Below are 19,808 nucleotides of genomic sequence, written 5' to 3'. Positions count from 1 at the left end.
AAAAAAAAAAAAAACAATAAAAAATAATAATAATAAAAAAAAAACCCAATAAGCTTTTTACCGCTTTTTTGACCGAATCCTTAAATTAATCAATCGAATTATTCCGAATAATTCTCCGCCCGAATAATTCCCGAATCCGAATTTGCTAACTATAATCCTGATTAGGACATTCACTGAGCGAGCTGAAAATTGGTACCTAAGAAAACATCTGAGAAAGTAGAAACCAAAGAAGTAAAAATATTTATAATATGGAAAAGCAATGGATTACCCTTCTCTTAACAGATCCATGATACACATATGATACCCCAGATTATGACAGAAGTACTGCTTGTATAACACTTTCACCTGCTGCCCTTAGAAACCCAACATGTACATTATTACCAAAATGGAAACACTAAGCTCGAGCAAAGTAGTGATGTAACAAAGTAGGAAAAGATAGCTGGAAGGGAAAACGAAGCTGCCTCAGAGGCATAGAAGTAATAGTAGGGATAAGAGTCGTTTAGTGGTCCATTAATAGTAGGTGGTGACTGAGCTGTTGGCGTGTTGGTGAAATAACTTAATGGAGAAGGGGGTGGTCTGGATGACACAGTAGAGTAAGAAGGAGGTGGTGCCGAATAAGAAGATAGTGAATGTGGCGGTGGCTTTGGTGGTGGTGATTGAGGGAAATAGTTTGATTGGGGTGGCGAGTGTTGTGGAGGTGGGGATGAAGGTGGTGGTGGTGGTGGTGGCAAAGAAGCAGATGCTGGAGGAGGTGAGCAGATGGTAGGACATGTTGAGCATTCACTAATACATAGCAAACCTGTTGCAGGTATCCCGATTTCATCTCCCATTGCTACCTGCGAAAACATGATCACGAATAATAATTCAATCCACAGAAGCCATGAAAACCATTCTCTTCTTATTGACACCATACTCCTCCCATGACCCATCTCAAGTAGAGTCTCATAAGCCAAGAAACCAACCAGTGACAGTGTCGCTGTACTCAAAACCTGCTGTTTTGATTTGGTTTGCAACTTATAGGGTCTTCTACAAACCCTACGTACCAAGCAGAGAGATACCAATATTCTTGTCCATGTATGTATGTCTTTTGAAAAAGTGACAGTTCCTTTTCTAAAAGAATGATGAGATGCTTCCGATCTCAAAAGGTGATCTTGATTTCTAAAGCCAAGTTAACTGTTTTTTTTTTTTTTCGTAGAGTAACTTTTAAAATTTATACTCCAAGTCCAGGTCAGCTCTCCATACATGGAGAATAGGAGCTCTTCACGAATGGTCTCTTGACAACATATTTCTTCTGCCCACAAAAGAAAAAAAAAATCTAAAGGCTATGTTTGGTTGCAAGAGGAATTAAAGGGTAAGAAAGTAAAATTTTTCATTCTTAAAAAAGAAATGTATGTAATCATTAATGTGACTATAACATTAACGGCAAATCATTTCTTATTTGGTTATTTTCATTTTTACTTTGCATTCAAAACCTTTTGCTATAATATGTAAAATAAAAATCATATTTAAAATGTATTATTACTAAAAATGGTTAAAAGAATAATCACATTGGACGACATGGGGTAATAATTATAAACATTTCTTTTTTAAGTATAAAAAATTTATTTCCCTTCCATTTAAATTCCCCTTGCAACCAAACACAATCTAACGAAAGGGGATTTATGAAAACAAAAAGCCAAATGTCATCACAAAACTGTATGTGAAGTCTTCACGCAGGGGAGTGAGACATTTATGGGTCCCATTTAGGGATCTATTCCACTCAATATATTTTTTAAATTAGATCATTTGTCCAAATAAAAAAAAAAATAATAGTAATAAAATATATACGCAAGCGAGTTATTTAATTTAATGATGTAGGCGGAGACTAGATACCTTTCTTCGTCATTGCAAAGGGAATCCAAATCCAAACGTGTTGGACAATCCCACTTTTTATGCCTTTCTCCAAACATAATCTACCGTTTATGGCATATATGCGCCCACAATTTTACACTTTGTACTTTCTTGCAAATCCCTCTAGGTATCTTGATTTTCGAGTTCTAGGGAGTTCTAAGTGAATTTTTATAATAATTAATGATGTTAACAACAAAACGGCTTGCAGTGCAAGGTTAAAATCTGATGTGGTCAATTTCATGTGGTTGACCAACAAACCAGTTAATGACTTGGTATGTTAGCCGAGGGACAAAGGGCTTCGTCAAAATGCCAAAACTTTGGAGCCGTGAGGCGCACTGTTTCAAAAAATTGAAATAATATCAATCGAATTGGCTGATTTGGATTGAAATAGACAATACCAGCAAGCGGGATTAATGGGAGGGCTTGCGGGAGCTTCTGCAATACATGGGATAGGGCAGTGTGGTTTTTTTGTGCCCACCTGTATCTAGGAGTAGGCAACACCAGCCTCGCAAAGTTCTCTTTTCTTAATTTATAATCTTTTTTTTTTGTCTTACAGTCTTGCTACAACTTTTTTTTTTTAGGTAGAACACTTTTTTTCTTTTTCCAATGAGGTTGTTAAATTTGTCTCGAATTCTTGACCCATCTTGAAGATTGACCTACTCTGACATATTTTGGTGGCAACCCGAATGGAAAGTTTTCTAAGATCTGTGATGGAAGCAAAGGGGTTGGGTCGACAGGCCCAAGCTCGAAGCCCATCATTGATCTCGTATGGGGGTGTAGTCCCTGCGGTATGGTTCAACCGGATCGACTAAGATTAGATGGGTCGACCCACGACTTAGAGTATATAATGTATTGTTGTCTTGTTGAGAATGTCATTATATTTTGGGGGTTTTTCGAGTTAGGGTTTCAGGACGAGTTTTCTCGTTAATGCTTGGGTGTAATCTCTCTTCTGCATAGTGAATCATCTTCTTCTTCGCCCGAGGACGTAGCACACCACACTGGTGTGTGAACCTCGTTAAATTTCTGTGTCGTGCAGATCTTTTGTTTATTTATTTTTGAATTTCTTGGTGTTTGATCTAACATATGTAAATCTTTTCATTTCACATGAATACTCAAAAAATGTGCAAAAAAATGAAAAAATATTTTCAAATTATTATTAAATTTTTTTAATCATTTCACAAGTAAATTACAATCAATATAATAATAAATATTATAACAAGATATATATGTTGGTGTATGATGTCTTGTATTCCGTCACAGTTTAATCCAAGGAGTACTGGTGCAGGCGCCTTGACAAGCAGGACGGAGATCTAGGGTTTCTTTCTCTATAATGCAAGAAATACTGAGAGGTGTGAGGATGAACACTGTAACCCTATTCTCCATTGATAGCGAAGCAGGATCTCATCTCATTGAGGACATAGGCAATCTTGTTGAACCTCGTAAACATGTGTGCATTGTTTGTTCTTGTTTTTCCATTGCCTTCTGCATCATTTTAGGATTGCATTTTTACAATATACGTATAATATATAGGACCAGTTTCCTTCAGCCAAGTAATAATGATGAGAGCACATCTTAAATCATGACATCTAACCTTTGGATTGAAAGGGGAATGGTGTTTTCGACTTTGTACAAGAGTATATAGAGTTAATGATGGAAATCACTAGCCCAAGAGTCCAATCATATGATCACACCTTGTGGATGACTAGATTCTCTGTTCATCCTAGGCGAAAAAAAAAAATTCTCCTAATATATATCTAATCGGTGGTAGGATTTAGGTATCGAGAATGTAACACAATAAAATCGTCTGCAGTGAGGCGATGAGGTGTAGTAAGCATCCAATGACCGGAGTGCATGATCGGGTCCTCCCAGCCATTGGATGCTCACTGCACCTCACCACTCACTACAGATAATTTGAACTCATAACAATAATTCTACATGATCTATGGAGCAAAGAGGAATAATAAGCAGAAGAATTACTCATAAATATACCAGGCCTAGCACTATATGTAGTCGGCTTAGATTGGATTGGGTCAATGGCAACCTTGCTCGGCCGGTCGGCCCTAACTTATATTGGGGATAGGGTTGAGCTTCGCAGTTCACGTCTATCTCAAGCCAGGCTGTTTGGTCTAAATTAAGAGCCGGGCTGATCAGCCCACACAGGCTGGCCCAGCCCAAGTTTCCTTCCTATTGAATCATGTCATGGGACCATGGTTTCAAGTATTAGTATCGTATCAGTATCGACTGAGATCTGATACTTGATCGATTTAGATCGGTTATCAGTGTTATTTAAGGGGAAAACAGTAAAAAAAATATACATAAAAAAAAAAAATGATCAATATGCATCGGCCAATCCGATACTGATACTTGATTCCATGCATGGGACAACCTTACTTTGGGGAAGAAAAGCAAGGATGGGCATTTTTTTTTTTTTTTCTCTTTCCACTGGATCTTAAATGCTTGGCCCAGGATTTTCAATCTCTTTTTTAGGAAAAACATGGTTTAAGGTTTTGGCAGCATATCACCTACTGATAAATTATGTAATATGGATATGTCAAGTTCTTGCGAATCCAATGCATAGCACATTGGTTGCAGCTTCTGTTGGTAGAGCAGATGCTAGGTTTGTTGTTTAGGGATTAACTCTTGTCACACGCATCCCCCCCCCCCCCTTTCCTATCATCCCCCCTCCCCTCTTGTGTGTGTGTGAGTGAAGTCCCCAACTTGTCAAATTAAGTGATGTATATATAAAGTATATGCATAGGCACTTTTTTTTTTTTCCCTGCTATAAGAAAGGTGATGTAGTCATTCTGACCGTTGGATATATAGGTATACTGGTGATACATAAGCCCCAAATTCAATAAAAACCCCTCCCATGTAGCCCAATACATGCTCTTGTATTGGTGTACATCCATGCATACCTATTGGTGCTCTAGCAACTACTAGATCTCTCGTGATTTTCTTTTTATTCTTTATTTTATCACTCAGTAAACTCTAATTTGATTGAAACTTGACATGTGAACAATATTATTTTAGGTTTACTAATTTTAGTTTCAATCAATTTATCACGTAGTCAAGAAAGTTTGAAATTGGTTTTATTCCTCAATATAGCAATTTCATTAGCTCTTAGATTTTGTGGAATTTTTTTTTCCTCTTTGCTCTTTACTAATGTTTGAATTCACACTACTCCAATTGGATTTTAAAACATGTTAAACCTTCGAAATAGATTTTTTTTTAAGTAGATCATTTAAAATATAATTAAAATAAAGGAAGAGAGTTCCCTAAAAGAGAGTGTGGTCCCTGCACTAATGCGGAGGCAATGGAAATACACACAAAAGTGTCAATGTAAACGCACATGAAAGTATTAATAAGGGTGAGACTTCTGTTTTGATACAAGGCAAGGTGATCATTTCGCCCTCTCTATCTAGGCATAAGAGCCATGATTCCTTTCAAGCTTCTTTTTTCTAAAGATAAAATTTAATACGAGATGAATCATACAAGAAAAGAAATGTGACTAATATTGTTAATACAAAAAATACCACCTAAAGAATTTTATATTTCACCATCATCTAGAGAAATCTTGTCATGTATAGTATTCTCATGTCGCTTGCTTGTTTAATTTATTGTAACTGGGATTGAGATGATTTAAAGTCTCTTTCCAACTAGGATTGGTATTATTCAAATACTTTTAATAATCTAGATTAATATTTGTAGTTGTAAAATATCTTTCCTTGTCATATGCATGAATAATTCCACATATCACTTGAACCTATTTTGTATATAAAAGTCCTACACTCCTACACCCAAGATATCAAACTCAAAATTGGGGATTGAATCAATTTTTTCTGATTTCAATCAGATTCGGATTAGAATTAGTTGAAATCAGTCCAAAAAATCTTAGAATTAATCCCTCAAAGTTGAAATATAGTGACCCAATCACAAAATCCCTAGAATGATTTGCGTAGAACTATCAATTGGGATTAATTGCAATCGATTCTGATTTTTAAAACGTTGCCTACACCCTTCCATGCAAAACTTGTAATCCAAATTCAATGACTCAAAACCACTCTTTTCCTGAATATGATTCACCCTCTTCCAAGATCGACCCTTGATACCAATTCAATACTTATCGATCAATTGATAAGATCTAAGGGTAAAATGGTCCAAAAAATTAATTTTATTTTTGAAAAATAAAAGTGCATCCGAATGAACCCACTCTGACCGATTTGATCTGATCCAATTCCTAGAGAAGGCGGGATATTCCGTATATATCCGTCTTAATGGTCAAACTTGCCAAAGTTGTGACAATTTTTTCCCAGAAGATCACAGATCACTGGTGGGCCAGGGCCCAGGACCAAACGTGAAGTGTTATTTTCAGTTTCAGTTAGAGCGAGACTCTGGAGGAAGAAGGTCGTAGTCAAAAATCAACACGGTATTCGCCATTTTCCCATACCCTCGAGTCTCCGACTTCTTCTCACACGTTTAGGTCGAAGTTCGATTTAAGAATGAGTAGCAGCGATGGTGCATCGACGGCGGCGACAACGACCAGGAACACCGTTGCAGTGGCCGTGAGCGGCCGACGACGACGTGCCGTACTTTGGGCCATGGAGAATCTAATGCCTCATGCCGACCGTTTTGTGCTCGTACACGTTATGCCTGTCGTCGATTCAATTCCCACACCATGTACTTTCTACTCTCTCCTTTTCTGAATCATCTCCTTTACTGATTTATATATATAGATATATATATATATATATATATAATATCTGATTGAAGTAAAAATCTCTGGTTGTCCTTGGATGTTTTTGATCTGTAATGGCACCGACTATACCCTTTCAGGTACCTATTCATAAAATTTTCAATAGCTTATAGGTGAAATTAAAGGAATCAGTTCTAGTACTATTAACAATTGATTCCTCTAAAACTATCTTCTTTACTCGAACTTACTACAAAATATGAGTTTTGGGCATCGTTGACATTAACTCAAACTGGAGGATGGAACAACTCAAATCAGATTTTGATTTCATCAGCCCAATAGTGTCCTAAGTTTCCAATTTATGCCTAGTGATCCTGAAATTGGCACTATCCAGGTTTTTAGTTCTCAACTTCTTTTCATTAGAAATTGCTTTCTCTTCCTTCTGGATGGATTCTAAAGAGTTAATTTCATTGAAAATAGAAAATAGGCACAGGCGTATACATATACTAATCAAAGTGTGCTTTTCATACTGCAACAATAAAATTTCAAGAGGAGAAAAACCAAAGGCAGCTTATCAAAAATATGTGGCTTGATTAGCTTTCATCTAGAAATTGACCACCTCCACTGTTCCAAAGGAATATAAGCTTATATATGCAGAAGAGACCCATAATCTATGGGCACACTACATGCTTGCTAGCCCCTTCTGCTAGAAATATAGAATCCGTCCTACTAGTTAATTTTTTTAACTGATGATTTCTACAATCTGCATCCCTCTTTGAAGGCTAGTGAGCTGATGATCTCTACAGTCAGCACCCCTCTAACCCTCTTAGAAGACCATGAGCTTATTCATGCCCCTATTTCTGGAAATACTCTGGGGTTAGGGGAAAATTCTATGCACCCAAATGTGAATCTGTTGAAGCCTGAATCCTCACAAAATCCCAGTCCTGATATTTGTCGTAGATATTAAGGAAGAAAACTTGATCCAACCGCTGAAATCTTCTCAAGTTTCTGTCCTCATCAAATATGCGACTTGTGCTCCAAATGAACAGGCCACACTGAAAGTAGCAGGAGTAGAACCCGATCAAATGTTCTCTGAAACCAATGCAGTTTGCATTAATGTCTTAAAGGAGAGAAACTCTTGCTAATAAATTCTCAAGCTGAGAGAGAGAGTATATGATCAATATCCATTTAACTCTAACAGAGAACTTTTTTCAAAAATTATCTTTAATTTAGGATTGTTGTTGTTGTTGTTGTTTTCTCAACAAGCATTCTTAATGCTACAGAGGACACGAGAAACAAAGTAGGGATGCTTATTTAACACCAACACATTCATTATATGAAAAAAATGTAGAACAAACAAGGGATGAGAGCAACTCTCTAGACTCAATATTCTTTAATCAAAACCAGTAACTTACTATATTGATTGGCCAATCGTATTTATAGACTCAAATGTTTATCTCTCAAGTACACTAAGACTTGAGAGATTTCATTAAGTATGAGAGACAATCTTGCAACTGGGAACAATATGTTGAAGCTCGGAGAGAGACAAGTGACCCAATCAGAAATGCCATTGAAGAGAAGAACTACTTGAAGCAACTGATGTGGCTGTAAAGGAAGCACCATCTAAATGGTATAAGCCATCAACCTCATACCTCCACCAATTGTCCTCCTTGCCTGGATATCCTAAAAAACACACTAAGAAGAAAAAAAGTAAAGAACATTTTAGTGTCCTAGTAAGTTGACTAACTAAAGAAGATTTAATGGTAATTGAGGAACATCGAGTACTGAGTAGAAAGATAAAGGAAAACTAAGGGAAACAACACCATGACTAGAAACTTGGGTAAAAAAGTACCGATGACAAAGATAAATGAGAAATAAGGGAAACAACACCGTGACTAGAAACTTAGGTCAAAAAGCTATTAACTTTTGATGGTTGAAAATATTTTTGGAAAGAGGTGAACACATCTGATTTACTAGTCATATGATAGGAGGCACCTGAATCAATAACCAAAATGTAAGAAGATGAAGAGGCTAGGAGAGCAGCTTTACCTGTGTGGGCTAGTGCAGCAGTGGATGAAGAGGTGAATGACTGAGTCTCAAGTCGCTGCACGCATTTCAGAGATTGTTTTAATCATCGCGAGACACAATCACTGATTTACTTGAACCAAATGAAGGAACTGGATTAGTATCATTAGATGATACCTTTTCAAAGGTGCTAAAATGTTGGATTGTCACTTGGAATGAAGGTGGTTACATTTTGGTACACCAACTATGTACTCTCTTACATTCACCATGAAAATATAAAGAAATTTCTCATTATGTTTTTATTAGCAAACAATTTGACTAGATATGAAAGTACGAAACCATTTTGAAGCATTATCTTGTGCATCTAGTGGCTATGGGAATTCAAAATGAAATTATTTCTCCAGCTAGCCATCAATGCAGCATTAATAAATCTGAGGTTTGGCATATTTAATTTTTCATGTTTTATGTTAAGATCACAAAATTTTGATGTCCTTGTTGTCGTTGTTTTATATAGCGGGGAAATATATCCCAATCAAGCAAATGGAGGCCGGTGTGGTAGCCATGTATATGCAGGACACAAAGTTGAAATATGAAAAAATCTTCCTTCCTTTCAAGAGATTATGCAAAATAAGCGAGGTAGGTATCTTCTAGTACTTAAAGGTAGACTATGCTCATATTGGGTCAGAGTTGTAGCATGATTTAGATCCAAAACTTGTGTAGATGGAAACATTGGTTCTAGAAGATGGCAATCCTGCAGCTGCACTTTTGAGATATGCATCTGATTCGGGTATCAAAAGATTAGTTTTGGGATCCTCCTCCACAAATTGTATCACGAGGTATGTGGCAAGAGCGTAAAGAATTACTTATAACTCATTTTTTTGTGGTCCTTTAAATGGATTTTATTATTTAACTGTATTTTATTGTGGATGATAGCAAGTTGTAAGACAACTGCATGCACATTGTCGAAGCTTTGTGGACACAAAATATGCCATCAGAAACTGAGATAAATTGAAAATTTTGTACTGTGTTTCTCTTTCCCTTATAGCTATTGTGGTTATGCTGAGAGTTTCACATGAGAAATTGTACATGCAAGACCTTAAAAGTATGAAGGATCTTATTAACTTCTGAAACTGTGAAAGTTCCTCAACTTGTCTAATCTGGATTATTGATCAAACAGCACATTAGTCGAAGTAACAATTCTCTACCCTTCCCCCCCCCCCCTTTTCTTATGGAGATCACTGATCAAGTCTGTCACTAAGGAATAGAGATGTAAGATTGCAGCCTTCTTTCTCCATTTTACTACTTCAATATTTTTGTATGCTCCACATCTGTGTTACAAGTTGCTTTGAGTGTGCTAATTTTTTAATGTAGATGGTATTTTGTGTTAAACTTCACTAAGTTTTCTAGTTGCAATACTAGGATGGTAAAGGGCTCAGATGTACCATCTACCGTTCTGAATTCTTCCCCAGACACTTGCGATATCTACATTGTAGCAAAACGGAAAGTCATCAGAAAATTGGCCAATCCCATCTCTACTGCTGGTATGTTAAGAGACCCTTCCATTGTAAAGTAGTTGTCATTTTTCTAATTACGAGCTTACATTTCATTGTACGCTATTGCTATTACTTGCTTTATCCAATCAGGGAGCAATGCTGGGCAAAGGCTGTTAACTCAAAGAGAACATGGAGAAGGACCCATTACCATTTATAAACCGCTTTATACCTCTATAAGAGGGACGATTTATGAAGCCTCAGAAGTGCTATCAGAAGTAGCTAGCAGTAATCTATTTTCTCAAACACATATCCGTGGCAGTTTTTCAAGTAACAGCACTTCAGCGGATTATCAAGGAACCCATCAAAACATTGGAAATACAAGCCATAATTTCATGACTTCCCTTACAGATGCCAAGCAGGTAGTAGTTCTTACTTTATATGCCTAAAGTTCCATGGGTTATTTATTGAAGTTTTAGAGTAAACTCATTTCTGAAGCCAAGAATTTTGAATCCCCCAGCTGACATACATGTACATGAATTATAACGAATATATAAGATATACCAAGTCAATGCTCACATAAAGTTGAAATACTTTTTGCAGTCTGAGGTGCAGGCTGAAGTAGAGAAACTCCGGGTAGAACTGCAAACTACCATAGCAATGTACAATCAAGCTTGTAATGAACTGGTCTACACCCAAAGCAAGGTAATAGGATTGATGTACACTTGAATGCACGCATGGGCACCAGTATGTAATGGGTTTGTGAGCCATCCAATTAGATACTGCAATTATGAATTATGATCCTATTCACTTCTTAGAAAAACTTTCCCACGTGTTTTCCAGGTGCAGTTACTTTCTTCTGAATACGTTGAAGAAGCGAGGAAATTGAATGATGTCTTGGAGAGGGAACAAAATTTGAGAAAAATTGCTGCTGAAGAGAGAGCCAAGCATTTGGAAGCTTTAAAAAAGGTTGAGGTGGCAAGACAGTTGCTTGCTAAAGAGACCCATGAAAGACAAGTGGCAGAGCAGAATGCCCTCAAAGAGTCTGCGGAGAGACTGAAAATGATTGACACACTAATCTTAAGTGACAAAAGGTACAGACGGTACACAGAGGAGGAAATAGAAGTTGCAACTGGTTTCTTCTCGAATGATAAGCTGATAGGTGAGGGCGGGTATGGAAAAGTATATAAATGCAGCATTGATCACACTCCTGTTGCTGTCAAGGTTCTTTTGCCAGATGCATCTGACAAGAAAGAGGAGTTCCTGAGGGAGGTATATTTTGGATTGGGATTATTTTCATTGCTGGCACAGATTTTTGTTTCCATTTATTCCCAATGGTCCATTATTTTATTATGTCTAGTAAGCTGCATTCTTCTAACTGTCAATGTATTGTAGGTTGAAGTTCTTAGCCAGATACACCATCCACACATGGTTTTACTTCTTGGAGCTTGTCCTGAAAACGGATCTCTTGTCTACGAGTACATGGAAAATGGAAGTCTTGATGACTATCTTCTTGAAGGCAAGGGCACTCCTCTCCCGTGGTCTGCTCGGTTCCGGATCTCTTTCGAAGTAGCTTGTGGGCTTGCTTTCTTACACAGCACAAAGCCCGAACCAATTGTTCATCGAGATCTGAAACCAGGAAATATCTTGTTGGACAGGAATTATGTGAGCAAGATTGGTGATGTTGGGCTGGCTAAAATTGTGTCTGAGATTGTGCCGGACAATGTCACACAGTACAGAGATTCTATTCTTGCCGGCACCATCTATTATATGGATCCTGAGTACCAGAGAACAGGTACTATTAGACCAAAATCAGATCTATACGCACTAGGAATAATCACCCTCCAATTGTTGACAGCTCGCCATCCAAATGGCCTGCTGATAGCTGTTGAAAATGCCATTAACAATGGCTCCCTTGCACGCATACTGGACAACTCGGTTACAGATTGGCCTCTTGTTGAATCAGAAGAACTTGCACGGATTGCATTGAAATGTTCCAAACTCAGATGCAGGGATAGGCCAGATCTTGAATCAGAAGTGCTGCCAATTCTCAAAAAGCTTTCAGATATGGCAGCTGCTAGTGTCAAGTTACAAGGAAGCAATATTTGTGCACCAAGCTATTACTTCTGTCCAATCCTTCAGGTGCAACATTGATGATCTTTCCACCAAAAAAAAAAAAAAAACATTGATGATCTTATGATACATATTATGTTGTGGTTGATCTCTTATTTTGCAACTAATTTTTGGCTATTTTTCATGCATATGCAGGAAGTAATGGAGGATCCATACATTGCAGCCGATGGTTTCACCTATGACTACAGAGCAATTAAGGCATGGCTTGAGAGACATACTGTATCTCCTGTGACAGGGCATTCGCTCCCCCATACCATGCTAACCCCAAACAAAACATTGCGGTCAGCCATACAAGAGTGGAAAACACGTGTAAGCTACTCAAGTTGATTGGATAGATGTACCCTTTACTCTTTAGTTTCTGAGCACAATGAAGCAACATACACAACTGAAACTGTGCTCTAACATGATACTCAACATTTTTTTTTCCCCCTTTTTTAGGAACGTATATATATTGCGTTACATCTGTAAAGTGCCATTTCATTTTTTTTTTTTTTGGGGGTGGGGGGGTGGGGGTGGGGGTGGGTGTGGTGTGGGGGGTTGTATAAGAAAGTAGTGCTGATAGTGTAATTCTTTGTAATTTGAAAGTATAATTATTGGGGTGTGTGGAGCTCTTTCCAGTTTCCATCTCTTATTAGGAAAACATAAACTCTTATTTGAAATGTCAAACTCATGTATTGTCATTGTTCTATGCATTAGCCATGAGACTGATCTCGTAAGTAAATGGCGACACGGAGAAGTCCATAAAATCTGAGCCCCAACTGAACTGCCTTTGGCAGGAAAAGCACCCAAAAAGAATACCCGCCCTCCCCCGCCCCCTAAGGATGTCAATTCGGTATGGTATTGATATTCGTTACAGAATAGATATGATACAAGTTATATATATCCCATACTGATATTGTATCAAATAGTGATTCGATACAGGAATTTCATACTGATACTGTACCAAATTTATTTGGTTTGACTTTCGATACCAGTATTCAATATGGCATCGGTATTTGGTATTGTATTCATATAGTATGTTGTGTTTTTTAAGTTATATTCCATACCAATGCCATATCGAATAGTGTCTTGGCATAAGAACACCATACTGGTACCATATTGAATTAATTCGGTAGGTTCAATATCGGTAATCCGGTACAGTATTGGTATCAGTTTTCGGTACAGGTTGACACCCTCCCCCAACCCAATAAAAGAAAAAACAAAAAAAAGATGGATGTATGAAATTTAAGTTCCTGAACGGCCAAAAGAGTGGAGTCTCCAGCTGCTTTGCGAAGCACTTCTGACTGCCTGGACCAATTTTACTGGACGCATCAAATAGATCCAAACTTGTTCACATTGTTTTTCACAACTTCTGAATGTTGTACTCAAGGAAAAGATCGTATTCTTTATCTTAACAATGGATACAAAAAGGAAAGCTTTAAAAACTTAGAAAAATGAACATGCAGAAGGGCATTTATGTTTACTCTGTTTTGTATTTGTTTCCTCAACTACTGTCGGCCTTCTATTGATGCAACAAACATTCTGGGCACAAATCTTTCCCCTCCAGCTACAGCTCTTCTTCGACTTGGATTGCTTCCATTTTCTTGTAGAACAGATCTACGTTGAATTTTGACATGAGGATTGTCCTTATCAGTTCTTGATTATGCATAATCAAAGTAACATATAAAAGATGTTTTGGCCTAAAACATGGCTTATATAATAGTTGTTTATTTTTCCTTAAGGCCCCTGTTTTGGTTTTCCCATAAGGTTGTGATTGTTTCCTTGTAAAATAATCTATCGAAAAATAATTATTATTTATAAAATAATAAAATAAAAATCATATATATAAATAACCAATTCGAATTATCTTTTACGACAAACATGCATGATTAATATGAATAGAAGGTTTGCTAAAAGGTAAGAAATTCAAGTATATTGACCATGTCTATGGGATTGGATATGACTAAGAAGTACATTTGAACATGAATGAGGAAGTCCTCCAAGGTTGCTAAAAGTACCAATGATCAAAGATGCCATAAGTACTTTGGTATATGAAATGAATGTTGTTTTCCATTTTCTTGTATTATTTACCAGGAAAACATTTTTTCCATTCGAATCCTTATACAATTGGTTTCAATATATCCTGTAAAATATTTTACTTTTGTATTAGTTTCAACAAATCCTGTAAAATATTTTACAATAAAAGCTTATCCTAAATGAGTGGGAGAGGGAAATATATGCTCTCTCCTAAACTGCATTTAGTTATCCCCCAAATTAAAAGGGAGTTATAATAGATAGCACACGAAAAAGAAAAGGGAGGGGGTTGGGGGGGGGGGTGTTTAACTTTATTTATTTTTTAATTCTATAGGTTAATCCTATTTGATTCTCACCTGATTGGAGAATCTTGAGTTTGGCAGTGAATTGGTATTGGAAGTGGGTGGCTGGGAGGTATCTATGCGACTTTCAGCTTTGCTCCTAAGATTTCTTAGCCGATTCAGAACAGGTAAGACCTCTGAACCCAGTTCTGGTCTGTCTTTCCTTCGGAGCTCGGCACACTTGATAGCTACCTTCGCATACTCCAGAGTCTCTTGGACAGGCCAATCTGGGACTGTTGGGTCAAGCACCTCCTCAAAGGTTCCATTCACAATAGCATTCTCAACGTGATGTGTGAGACCCATAGCAGGCTTTGCAGTGATGATCTGAAGCAACATTATCCCCAAGGAATACACATCTGATTTGATACCCAACAAGCCCGTCTTCTGATACTCAGGGTCTATGTAACAGAAGGTCCCTGCTGCATTCGTCATGCGATACTGTGTTACACTATTGGCGACAGAGGGAGGGACTAGCCGGGCGAGCCCAACATCACTGATCTTGCTTACATAGTTGCTGTCTAGGAGGATATTTGCAGGTTTGAGATCCCTATGCACGAAGGGCTCTGGTTTATTTTGGTGGAGGAAGAGAAGAGCTGTGGCGATTTCTGCAGCAATCCTGAAGCGGATCTTCCATGGGATAGTTGGAGTGTTATCCCTTCGCAAGAGTTTGTCTTCTAAGCTTCCATTTTCCATGTACTCATATACTAGGCATCCGAATTCTGGGCAAGCACCCAAAAGTAGAACCATGTTTGGATGTCTGATACTGCTCAATACCTCTACCTGCATCACCATTATCATGCATGCTCATTAATAGTTTATAAAAGAAAATTGGGACAGAGTTTCCACAACACTAGAGTGGGGGAAATCTCCCACACCATACCAAAAGCAGTGCAGAGAACAATATTATTCACATGAGGTCCATAGAAAATATAATAATAAAAAAACCCCATATGAGAGGGCGATAGTACACTGGCATCATGGGAAAATTGGTCCCATAATTTGTATAAAATTTGGTGGGGAGAGGGTTCTTAGAGCAAATGGCATAGGGGAGCCCATCAATGAGGTGTGAGTGAGCAGTTTCTTACATAAGACAATATGAGGGTAGCAATATCATCTCATGTGAGGAGAGGGATGGAAAGGGTGGTAGCGTATCCTTTCTCTGGCGGAACATTAATGGCGGCGCAAAGAACAGTATTGTCCACATAGGGCCCCACTTTGTAAGGTTAGGATAGAGAAAATAATAAGAAAAACCTATGTGAGAAGATGACGGCCACTGCCAAGGAAGGATATTTTGGACATTTTCTAGAAGGGATGGGAGTTGATGATGAGACTCATTACTCCAGGAATTCAATCGTAGTGTCCTCTATCATATAGAGCCACCTGTATTTGCCAAATGACAAGTTAATTGGAGATATACTAAATGTAACCAAGAGTGATTTTTTTTTGGGTAACTTGTAACCAAGAATGATTAGAGCTAGAAGGAAGATATTATATACAACTATTTGCAGGCACCTCTTGTTGGAATTGCTGCTTCCCGTGGTGCGCATCCGGTCTGAGAACCTTGATAGCAACAGGCGTGTGATCCAGCAAGCCTTTGTAAACGGGTCCATATCCACCTTCACCGATTTTCAGGGATTCTGTGAAGGAATTTGTGGCAGCTTCGATCTCATCAATAGTATATCTTCTATACCTAACGTCATTGTTATGCAATGCAGCTACCGCTCTCATCTTTTCTTCTGCCTCACGCTTGGCTTTTAACTCTGCACGCCTTCTCCTACTTGCCTCCTTTTCAGCTAGCTTCCGTGCAGATTGTGCAGATTCAATGGCTGCTCTTCTCTTTGCTTTTTCCATCTCTGCCATTGCAAGAGCTGTTTCTTCAGCAAACTTGGCTTCTTCAACTTTCCTACCTTCTTCCATCTTCCATTGATGTAGCTCTTCAACCTGAAATCCAAACATCAAGACTAAATATTTTACCTCTGTTCCTTGTATTGACTATGAACATATATGATATGAATAAAAATGCATACAAATTAGAGAAGTTTAAAGCTCATGGTCACTGTCCAATCACATGTCGGGTAAATTTATCACCTTATTTTTGCAGGTTTCGATGCCTAGATCTCATGTGATGTGATCATACATGTTTTGAGTTAGAGAGGTGTATAGTTCCACATTGGTTCTCTTCTCTGGGACCTTAGATGTGTATTCTTATACTATTAGACTATCTCCACCAAATAGCTTTAGTTTTTGAATTAGACCCCCAAATGGTTGACATAATAACTTTTCAATTCCTCGAGTTGGGTTCACTGCTCCATTGATAGTCTTGATTCTTATATAAACCAGGATGTAATGTAATCAAACCTTTTTTTTGGCTAAGATTGCTTCTTTGCATGCTGTGCTGTACAAGTCCATGGTTTGCTTTAGCTCCAGCCTCAGTCGTTTCATCTCATCCTTCCTACATGGCTGCAAAGGAAGGAGAAATTTATCTCACCATTAGTTAGAAAGAAACACAAAATAGAGGTAATCCCTGGAACGCACATTCTGGAGAATCCTCAATGGTGCACATGGCATCTACTATTCTGAACCCACCTCTTCCCAGCCATATCTCGTATGAAGTAGTTGATTGACCTTCTTTTTCTTCTTCTTCCTAACAGTGAATTGGTAAATGTGATTCTGATTATAAATACTCACCGAAGATTGTGAGGAGGAGTTGCTGATGGGACTATCATCAGATACGATGGAGAATTCTTCATTCACATAATCGATGTCAAGGGACCCATAATCCAGGCTGTAGCTGTCAAAGGAATCACAGCTGATTGAGATCCTAGGTACACAGACTGGAAGATTCAAGTAGTCCATTGACAAGCTGTTGCAAGTGCTCCTCGTCCTCGATCTCTGCCTTATCTTGACATTACTGCTCCTTCCCAGAACCCTTCTCTGCGCCCCCGTTGGTCTGCAACTTTCCCTGCCACTACTTGCAATTGAAATCCATCCATTGAAAGCTATTTAATGAGGTATAGTGGTTGTTATATGACTTACTTGACTTCATCATCGAGGTTGGAATTCTCAGGGGCTCGAAGCTGTGGAAATGCTTTCTGAGTTGGTTGTGATTGTATAGGCGATGCACCATTACCATTGATGGAATTAAGGGGAAGGAGCCGAGTGGCTGATCGGCTCGATTGCACATTTCCTTTTGAAATAACGTATACTGTGCTAAAATCTGGTGCAGATTTGATTAAGCATGTTGCAACATCTGAGTTCCTGAATTTCCCTCGGCCACAACAGGAATGAGATTGCTATGACACTAAAACAGAGAGACTAGAAATTAATCATGAAGAGATCGAGAGAAAAACAGAGATAGGGGTAGAGACCTTGAGATGGAATTATTAGTGGATGCACCAACAACAATGTTGTTGATGCGGTGAACGTTGAGATAATCAACGAGCGCCTTTGAAACATCAAAATCATCAAGCACCACCTCCTTGATCTGAACCTGAAATTCCTCGATATTTCAATCAATCAGCTAACCCAACTTCAAAGGACCATTGAAAAAAAAAAAAAAAAAAAAAAAAAACATGGGATTCTACTCGAAATGCATTCGTTAAGGCTCATCAAATCATTGATCAGATGATTTAAGTATGTAAACGTCAATTCTTAAGTCAATAGGGTCAATTTTAATGGATATGAGTTCTGAATTATACAGGCGTTGAACGTACCCCTTTGCGAGCACAGTATCCACGGTAGGGGAGGAAAAGCTTTAGAATGTCCTTGATCGATTCCTGGTAACCATTGGGGTTTTCCTCGTTCAAACCTAAATCCTCTAGAAGAAATCAAAACAGTAAAAATGTCAATACACTGCTACTGCTACTGCTGCTCATGATCATGAAAGAGAGAGAGAGAGTAGATGATTGATTGATTGAATGAATGAATGAATAAATGAATGAATGAGAGAAGGGTACTACGGTTTTGCAAGAAGCGATGGGAGACGTGGATGAGGATAATGTGAGGATTTGAGTTCAAGAGATGATCGATGGTCCATCTGACAGCGTAAGGACTATTCCTGTCAGTATCGATTGCCACAGCTACGGTGGTGTTAATGGCGCTTATCACACGATCATCATCGGTTAAAGGCGAAGCTTTAGCCATTCAAGTTTTCATTCAAATGGACGACTACTGCTTCCTCCTGAGGTTGTGATGCACAGTAACGCTTCAAAGTCACCTGCACCACCACCCACCACCCCCGCCGCCGCTACCACCACCGCCACCACCACCACCACCACCACCACCACCGACTTGGAGAGAATAACACAAGCCACTGACTTTCAGCCCTTGGGAGGCAGTGACAAAGAAGGAAGAGGAGGAGGAAGGGGATGAACGAAGACTTTTCCGCTTTCTCGTCCGCTCTGTGCGTGCCACCACCTGATGACCACACCTGAAACGACAAATTCATATTAGAAACGGAGACCTCAAGTCTATCAACTAACTCAACTGACCCCTCCCCTATGTGGTCAATCAGATAATCCTTTCTTATTCAACTCGTTGAATTTGCCAAAGTATTCTGTTTCGATCAGGTCTTTCAACAAGAATCAATCTGATTCACATTTAGAATCTACTCAATCTCCCTAGCCTATTATAAGAAGGGAGACTGGGTGGATTTCAAGTGTGGATCAGGCACGATACCGAACTCCACCAACCTCCCTAGATGGATCAACCACAATAAATTATGAGAAAATTATACTCCCCCTTAGTTTGCCTTAATACCATTTCTTATCTACATAGTTTCGTCAATAACACTCTCCTCCCCTATAGTTTGAAAATTTCACCAATCGTTCTATTAGTGATTGACGACGTTAAAATGCGAGTAAAAAGACTGATTTACCCTTATATCTAATACAAATCTTTTCTCTCCATTTTCCTCATTTTTTGACTTGCCCTCAAGCTCTCCTGACACAGAAAAAAAAAGAAGAAAGACAACAGCAAGGTCTTCTCCTCCTCAACCTTGCGGGAGAAATCGCATCTGCACTTTGTGTAAACTCCTCCCTTTTTGCTTCTCATCTCCCTCCTTCTTTCCTCTTTCATCAAGTTTTCCAGCCTTTGTTTCAGTGGTCCTATGTGAGTCTCTTTAATGGCGACTACAAACCAGGGTTCCAATGAAGATCGGATTCCTAGTGGGAGTGTGGTAGGCGTTTCACTCAGTTGCTAGATTCTAGAGACAATGTGAGTCATGAT

The 19,808-nt window shown here is 38.4% G+C and overlaps 3 protein-coding genes across 4 annotated transcripts; 1 reads left to right on the top strand and 2 right to left on the bottom strand.

Annotated features, from left to right (window-relative positions):
- Nucleotides 1-217: 217 nt before the first annotated feature.
- On the bottom strand, nucleotides 218-1,063 carry LOC122084129 (leucine-rich repeat extensin-like protein 5). Its single transcript, XM_042652210.1, has one exon. The coding sequence runs from the start codon at nucleotides 927-929 to the stop codon at nucleotides 378-380; it is 552 nt and encodes a 183-aa protein (XP_042508144.1). The 5' UTR covers nucleotides 930-1,063; the 3' UTR covers nucleotides 218-377.
- Nucleotides 1,064-6,215: 5,152 nt separating this feature from the next.
- On the top strand, nucleotides 6,216-12,691 carry LOC122083592 (U-box domain-containing protein 34-like). Its single transcript, XM_042651457.1, has 9 exons — nucleotides 6,216-6,567; nucleotides 9,120-9,241; nucleotides 9,326-9,441; nucleotides 10,025-10,146; nucleotides 10,249-10,517; nucleotides 10,699-10,800; nucleotides 10,939-11,367; nucleotides 11,491-12,237; nucleotides 12,364-12,691. The coding sequence occupies exons 1-9, from the start codon at nucleotides 6,390-6,392 to the stop codon at nucleotides 12,553-12,555; spliced, it is 2,277 nt and encodes a 758-aa protein (XP_042507391.1). The 5' UTR covers nucleotides 6,216-6,389; the 3' UTR covers nucleotides 12,556-12,691.
- Nucleotides 12,692-13,545: 854 nt separating this feature from the next.
- LOC122083774 (U-box domain-containing protein 52-like) lies at nucleotides 13,546-18,911 on the bottom strand. 2 transcript variants are annotated; one of them, XM_042651663.1, is made up of 9 exons: nucleotides 18,542-18,911; nucleotides 18,296-18,399; nucleotides 17,951-18,072; nucleotides 17,619-17,840; nucleotides 17,271-17,550; nucleotides 16,941-17,042; nucleotides 16,095-16,523; nucleotides 14,598-15,362; nucleotides 13,546-13,824 (listed from the first exon to the last, which is right to left on the bottom strand). In XM_042651663.1, the coding sequence occupies exons 1-9, from the start codon at nucleotides 18,723-18,725 to the stop codon at nucleotides 13,654-13,656; spliced, it is 2,379 nt and encodes a 792-aa protein (XP_042507597.1). In that variant the 5' UTR covers nucleotides 18,726-18,911; the 3' UTR covers nucleotides 13,546-13,653. The 2 variants fall into 2 exon arrangements, with proteins under 2 accessions (XP_042507597.1, XP_042507598.1); XM_042651664.1 differs by having other exon boundaries at nucleotides 17,271-17,544; nucleotides 18,542-18,901.
- Nucleotides 18,912-19,808: the final 897 nt, after the last annotated feature.

Source organism: Macadamia integrifolia, chromosome 7 (assembly GCF_013358625.1).
Source record: "Macadamia integrifolia cultivar HAES 741 chromosome 7, SCU_Mint_v3, whole genome shotgun sequence".
Taxonomy (NCBI): domain Eukaryota; kingdom Viridiplantae; phylum Streptophyta; class Magnoliopsida; order Proteales; family Proteaceae; genus Macadamia; species Macadamia integrifolia.
The sequence above is the reverse complement of the archived record's forward strand: the minus strand, read 5'-3'. Positions and strand labels throughout refer to the sequence as shown.

Coding starts and splice junctions, on each gene's coding strand:
- LOC122083592 (XM_042651457.1), top strand. CDS start 6,390: ATGAGTAGCAGCGATGGTGCATCGACGGCGGCGACAACGACCAGGAAC. Junction 10,147..10,248: donor CAATCCCATCTCTACTGCTG/GTATGTTAAGAG, acceptor TTATCCAATCAG/GGAGCAATGCTGGGCAAAGG. Junction 10,518..10,698: donor CCCTTACAGATGCCAAGCAG/GTAGTAGTTCTT, acceptor TACTTTTTGCAG/TCTGAGGTGCAGGCTGAAGT.
- LOC122083774 (XM_042651663.1), bottom strand. CDS start 18,725: ATGGCTAAAGCTTCGCCTTTAACCGATGATGATCGTGTGATAAGCGCC. Junction 18,400..18,541: donor CCATCGCTTCTTGCAAAACC/GTAGTACCCTTC, acceptor GATTTCTTCTAG/AGGATTTAGGTTTGAACGAG. Junction 18,073..18,295: donor GATACTGTGCTCGCAAAGGG/GTACGTTCAACG, acceptor GAGGAATTTCAG/GTTCAGATCAAGGAGGTGGT.
- LOC122084129 (XM_042652210.1), bottom strand. CDS start 929: ATGGGTCATGGGAGGAGTATGGTGTCAATAAGAAGAGAATGGTTTTCA.